The sequence below is a fragment of the Palaemon carinicauda genome, chromosome 2, assembly GCF_036898095.1.
Source record: "Palaemon carinicauda isolate YSFRI2023 chromosome 2, ASM3689809v2, whole genome shotgun sequence".
In the NCBI taxonomy this organism is placed as follows: Eukaryota; Metazoa; Arthropoda; class Malacostraca; order Decapoda; family Palaemonidae; genus Palaemon; species Palaemon carinicauda.
Window position 1 is genome coordinate 52,313,365 of NC_090726.1, and position 7,500 is coordinate 52,320,864.

The window sequence follows — 7,500 nt, forward strand, 5'->3', positions numbered from 1 at the left end:
CTCATAATAGACAATCAACGACGTCATAGGCGATATTACATCAGTGATGTAATCATCACTTTCAACATTATTATTATTATTATTATTATTATTATTATTATTATTATTATTATTATTATTATCTATTACATCAGTGATGTGCTCATCACTTTCAACATTATTAGTATTATTATCATCTTTATTATTATTATTATTATTATTAATATTATTATTATTATTATTATCATCATCTAAGCTACAACCCTAGTTGGAAAAAGCAAGGCTCCAAAGGGAAACTTACCACGGTGAGGAAAGGAAATAAAGAAATAAATAATTGCAATTGAAGTAGTGAAAAATTAATATAAAATATCTTAAGAACAGAAACAACATTAAAATAGATCTTTCATATATAATCTGTAAAGAGGAGCTTATGTCAGCTTGTTCAACATGAAAAGATTTGATTTCACAGAATTCTACTACAGCTGTGAAATAAGGCACTGCTTATTTATAGCTTTCTTTCTGATATTATTATTATTATTATTATTATTATTATTATTATTATTATTATTATTATTATTATTATCATCATTATTATTATTACTTGCTAAGCTACAAACCTGATTGGAAAAGCAAGATGCTAAAAGCCCAGGGGCTAAAACAGGGAAAATAGACCAGTGAGGAAAGGAAACAATGAAAAAGAAAATATCTTAAGAACAGTAACAACATTTAAATGAATATTTCCTAAATAAACTATAAAAAAATTAAACAAAGCAAGAGGAAGAGAAATAAAATAGAATAATGTGCCCAAGTGTACCCTCAAGCAAGAGAACTGTAACCCAAGACAGTGGAAAACCATGGTACAGAGGCTATGGCACTACCCAAGACTAGACAACAATGGTTTGATTTTGGAGTGTACTTCTCCTAAAAGAGCTGCTTACCATAGCTAAAGAGTATCTTCTACCCTTACCAAGAGGAAAGTAGCCAATGAACAATTACAATGCAGTAGTTTACCCCTTGGGTGAAAAAGAGTTTGTATGTAATTACATTTTAGGAGTAAATTTGTAATGTCCTGTCTTATTTGTTAAAAAATACTTTGTTTACTGTTCATTTCTTTCTAATGAAGAGATCTAGTCATATATCGTCTTAACACTAACGCTTTGGTTTTCCATGTATTCAAAAGTCTTGGCAAGAATCAGTTTACAATGATTTCTCACGTTTTTAATGATTCAAATATTAATTAATCTCAATATTAAATCCTTATAAAACAACAGTACATCTTTTTATTTTTGACGTGTCATCATGAGACATAAACTAATATTGATTATTATTATTATCATTATTTCTAGCTAAGCTACAACCCATCCTAGTTGGAAAAGAAGAATGCTATAAGCTCAAGGACTCCAACAGAGGAAAATAGCAGAGGGCGGAAAGAAAATAAGAAAATAAGTAAATTCCATATGAAATAATAAATAATGGATCGGTAACAACGTTAAAACAGATTTGTCAGTATTATCAAATTTCCACAATTTATCTTAATATCCAAAGGGTCTATCATACATCTTACCAAATTGTAAAAGTATTCAAGTTATATGAGCAGGTGGACAGTGATATATTGATTTTTGGTTCTAATATGTTAAGATTAGAACAATTAGAGTTCGAAAAAAAGATACACGTGCTATATCCCTAATGATCTAATAAGCGAATAATCACTAATCATATATCAAATTATCCATATTAGTGTCACTTGGGTAGAAGGATCAGTCATTTTTGTTTGAAATAAATTTAGATTAATTAGTGTGAATTATGCTGCACCGAGACTCTTCAACGACCTTCCACTTGATGTCAAGAATAGCAAAAATGTGGCAGCTTTCAAGAAAAACCTGAAGACTTATCTCTTTGGAAAGTGTTACAATAGTGATCTGAAAACTATTAAGCCTGAATACAAATGCTAGCGAATAAGTGAAAAGATACAGATCAAAATATTAACTGGAAAGAAATTATTTTCACACACCAAGGCCCGCCTGAAAAGACTCTTAGTGTCTGATGGAGGGCGAGAAATAAACCCCAAAAAGTAAAAGTAAAAGTAATTGGAACAAGTTGGAATTTTCATATAAGAGAACTGGATTTACCTACAGTATATCTGAATACAAACAATTTTTTTTCTCTTTTTTTTGAGATTGAAAATTCAAATTCCTAATGAAGAAGTTTCCGAATGCTGACGGTGAGGGGTCTTTGTTAGTGAGTGAGAAGCTCCCCTATATAATAAAGAGCAAGTGTCTGGCTCTCTCTCTCTCTCTCTCTCTCTCTCTCTCTCTCTCTCTCTCTCTCTCTCTCTCTCTCTCTCTCTCTCTCTCTATATATATATATATATATAATGTATATATATATATATATATATATATATATATTATATATATATATATACTGTATATATAAATATATATGTATATATATACATACATATATGTATATTTGTGTGTATATATATATATATTATATATATATATATATAGATATATATATATATATATATATATATATATATATATATATATTGTCAAACGTATGACTTCTTTCTCTCTCTCCATTCCTCGGGTAGGGGAGAGGGGGAGTAGTCATACTTTGGTAAGAGGGTGTACCCCGAAAGGTACACCCAGAAAGCACTATGTCCCACAAATTCCCGAAACTGCGGTGTTATATTTAGGAGGGAAGGAAAGGGTTGAATCTGTATGTATATATCTGTATGTATATATCTAAATATTTAGCCGTCATTTTTGACGGGTTGCGTACGCTACTAATTATAATAAACGAACGACAGCATAGGCACTTGGTTTTGAATCCACGTAAGGAGAAGATGACAGTCTACTTTTGCATCACGATCCAAAGGCATATTTTCAAATCCTGGGTAGTTTAGATGAAGTTATAATCAATCTCCATTCGGATATCATTCTTAATATCAAGATATTTGGCTTTATATTTAAAAGTATGAAAGCCACGGGAAAGTGGCTGCCCACAACAGTTAACTAGCTACCATGAGTATTATTATTGAAGTATTAGGAGACAATATATCGTTTACTAAGATTAATCTCATCTGGAACTTTACGTATCGTTTGGACCTTATTGACAAGATTAAGATGGTACAAACTGGCTGAATATATTTACGCTAGTGATAGTACCGTGAACTACAAATTTATCTTTATCTAACTAAATGCACACTTATTGTCATCACATACATACATACATACATACACACACACATCTATATATATATATATATATATATATATATACATGTGTGTATATATACATATATTCATATAATATACATATGTAAATATACACACACACACACACCACACATATATATATATATATATATATACAGAGAGAGAGAGAGAGAGAGAGAGAGAGAGAGAGAGAGAGAGAGAGAGAGAGAGAGAGAGAGAGAGAGAGAACTTCTTGGTTCACTGTATGATTTTTTTCTTTCAGCAACAACGAATTATTCCCGGTTCGATATTCAAGCAGGTGGACACTATTAGTCAATGTTATTAAAGAGGCTCCAACAAAGATGAAAAGAGAGAGGAAGGGGGGGGGGTTGGATTTCAGAGGGATTAAGATTCCCCCCCCCCCCCCCCAACTTTTCCTTTACTTCGTTGGCTCCATACTCAGGCAAACTAATGGTCCTTTCACATCGTTCCAAAGCAAATTACTTCTGCCTTCTGCTTGCACTTTTATGCTTCATTGGCAACTTTTGATTACCTCACTTCATTTGGGAGACGAAGGGATAGATCGATTCAGTGGAACGTTCTTTTCTTTATACTTTGGTAAAATGATGAATGATCGGCTGGCATTCGTAAGAATAATAATAATGTTAGATCGATCGGATTATGAAAAAATTGGACTATGAAAATGCCTTGATTGTGCACCGGCCAGTTTTGTGGGGATTCTTGCGTTATTATGGAATTCCTCTTAAATATGTAAATTTGATTAAGTCTGTTCATGAGCATAGCAAGTGGAAAGTTAATGTTAATGGAGTCTTATCAAATGAATTTCCATTGAACAGCGGAGTACTCCAAGGGAATGTGTTTTCACCTATGTTATTCATCCTCCTCGTGGATTTTGTAATGTGTAGGACAGTCAGAGATGGTGGAGAAGGATTGGACTGGATTGGTGATAGGAATTTAGCAGACCTATAGTATGCTGATGATGCAGTCCTTGTTAGCAGAACTCCACATGATTTGCAATGCTTGCTTACCAGAATGCATGAAATATCATACGAGGTTGGGCTGAAGATAAATAGAAGAAAGACAGAGATGATGAGAACGGAGTATGAAATGGAAGATGAAATATCATTGGAAGGAGAAAGGATTAATGAGGTAAAATCATTTAAGTATTTAGGAACTATGATCTTCAATACAGGGTCTTTAGAATTAGAGTTTAGTGAAAGATTGAAAAAAGCAAATCAGGCAATGGCTAGGTTAGGTAAAATTTGGAAACCAAATCGCCTGAAATTACATATAAAAATCAGACTATATGTCAGTTAATGAGATCGGTGATACTCTACGGACATTATTCATGGTATGACAATGAAACCATCTCCAGTAGATTTAGTAGATTTGAGAACAAAGCCCTCAGAAGGATATTGAGAGTTAAAAGACAGGACAGGATTAGAAATGAAACAATAAGAGAGATTACTCGAGTGCTATATGTGGATGAGATCATGATGAGGGGTAGATGGAGATGGTTTGGGCATTCTCTTTGCACTCCCCAGGAGATATTAGTTCATCAAACGTTCAGCTGGGTTCAACAAGACACTAGAAGAGTTGGAAGACCCAGCCCTACATGTCTGAGGATTATGAAGCGCGAAGTAGATGATGAATGGAGAAGTATTGAATTAAAAGCTCAAGATAAGAGATGACTGGCGAAATCTAACCGAAGCCCTTTTCGTCAATAGGCGATGATGAATGTATGAATGGCATTCATAAGACTAATAATGTTAAACTTTTGGAAGAACGGTAGCGCTATTGATTAAAAGGCTGGGAACAAGGGAAGGGGAAAAGGATATCGATAAGATTTCAAACTTGAGGAAAAGACAAAGACAGGTTTTGGGGTCATCAAAGATAAAGATTGAAATATGTTGCACAAGGATGGAGACATTCGTGGTAAAATTGTATTAATAATCGATTGACATTCGTATAAATAACGATAACGTTTCGAGGTTAAACTACGTTAAATGATTGACTGCCATTCATTAAAATAATAATATTTCGCGGTAAAACGACTTTAAATAATCTACTGATATTCGTAAAAATAATAATGATGTTTCGTCGTAAAACTGTGTTAAATGATCGACTAGATTTCATAAAAAAAAAGAACAATAATGTTTCGTGTAAAATGATGTTAAATGGTCGACTCATATTCGTATAAATAATAATAATAATATTATTTCGTGAGACAAATAAATCTAACTAAAAGGTATTTATTAGACCCAATTTCATAAGTGTGTCAGTATACTGAGTAATAGAGAAGGTTTGGCTCAATGTCCTCCTTTGATTGACATCTAACGGTTTTCTGAATATCCATTTCCAGAATCTGTATCAAACCAGATTCAACTCACCTTGAAACCCTGACGAACTGGTTATGGAGGCGATGCCATCAACATAAAATATGAAAACCTTTTAAATATCTTTACGTGGATAGTCTTAAAGGGTGATAGGCGTTGTTGTTGTTGTTATTATTATTATTATCAATATTATTATTATTATTATTATTATTATTATTATTATTACTGTTGTTGTTGTTGTTCCTGAAAACCCAAGGTATCCGACAAAGAAAAATAGCCCATTAAGGGAAGGAAATAACGAAATGAATAAATTACAAGAGAAGCAATGAACAATTAATACAAAGTCTTTTAAGAACATTTACAGTTCATATATAAACTGTAAAGAGAGACTTATGTTAACTTGTTCAACATAAAAACATTCAGTGCAAGTTTGAACTTTAAAGTTATCATCAAAGAGTGATGACGTGTTAATTTATTACTTGACAATTAAAATGTCTTTAAAACTGCACGTACTTCAACCAAATACTTTGGTTCGTGGTAAACTACTAAGCTGACGTGTGAAATTACACAATATACCCTTATAACCTAAAGTGTTTCTCTCGGTTTTTTAGATGTTTATTACTGTTAATATTGCGAATATACTATAGCTACCTTTAAAGAGATTTAATTTGCTCATTTGATGACGTGATAATCTCAGGATTAATGGGGAAGTAACTCGTGTTTAAAGATTTAAAGGCCACTCATGAATGGCAGAGGCAAGGGATAGTGACATTACCCTAGCTAGCAGGTAATTGCCCTAGAGATTGACCATATATACATATGATCATCGCCCAAGCCCCCTCTCCACCCAAGCTAGGACCAAGGAGGGCCAGGCAATGGTTGCTGATGACTCATCAGATAGACCTATAAGCTCCCCCAAAACCCTCATCCTTAGCTCACAAGGATGGGGGGGGGGTTGCAGCAACCGAAGAAACTAACGAGTTTGAGCGGGACTTGAACCCCAGTCTGGTGTTTACCAGTCAGGGATGTTACCTTATCGGCCACCACAACTGATATCATCAAGAAGAAATGCAGAAGTTTATAGTCCACTGCAGGACAAAGGCCTCAGACATGTCCTTATTCATGTATGGGGTTTGCCCAGTTTCATCAGCACGCTGGCCAGTGCAGATTGGTGATGAGGAGACTTTCGTCTGATTGCTCACAGGAAACCAATCTACTCTGGGCAGCCCTAACTAGTACAGCTTTGCTGATCATGGCGATACACAAACCCTTTCATTAAGGTATCCCTACTCAGAAAGACAAAACAACACAAATTGAAATAAAATCCTATCTTTGTCGTTATACTTAAAATGATGATAATAATACACCAAGAAGTATTTCCACCTCGTAATTGAAACCTATCTTAAGTTTTCCATCATTATAGATGTAATTGGATAACATTCTTTCCTCCTTAAATTTTGAATAATTCTCTTATTCATGCGATAAACGTTTCACGACAAAAACCTGAACAAAGCAATGGAACATATATTTTTTTCACAGAAATGCATTAATCATATAAGGGAAATAAATCCTGAAAATTATAATCATGATTACTAACCGATGCAGTATTCATTTTTAAAACCATTTTCGGATGGCATAGATTTACGGAGATTTAATACCTGGGTGAACAAAAATAGATTTCATGACTAGAGAGTTTTAGTAAACATGGTTTTAAGTTGGAAAATTAGTGTATTATCATTTCGTTAATCACGTTAAGCTTTGGTTCATGCTAAGGACATAATGCGATTCAGTATCTGGGGATTATTGTCATTATTAGGCCTACTAGACAAGCTACAACCTAAATTGGAAAAGCAGAATGCTTCAAGGCGAGAGGCTCCAACAGGCAACTCAGTGTGGAAATAGAGAAGTAAAGAATAAATTATAATCGAAAAATGATAAATAAAATACAAATTATTTCA

The 7,500-nt window shown here is 33.4% G+C and overlaps 1 protein-coding gene across 1 annotated transcript in view; it reads right to left on the reverse strand.

The window, feature by feature from the left end:
• Window positions 1-7,500, reverse strand: part of LOC137616580 (pleckstrin homology domain-containing family G member 7-like) — a 723,306-nt gene that overhangs the window by 145,969 nt on the left and 569,837 nt on the right. Inside the window, exon 8 of the mRNA XM_068346464.1 lies at window positions 5,597-5,613. Within this exon, the coding sequence (XP_068202565.1) occupies window positions 5,597-5,613 (17 nt within the window). The remainder of the gene's footprint in view (window positions 1-5,596; window positions 5,614-7,500) is intronic.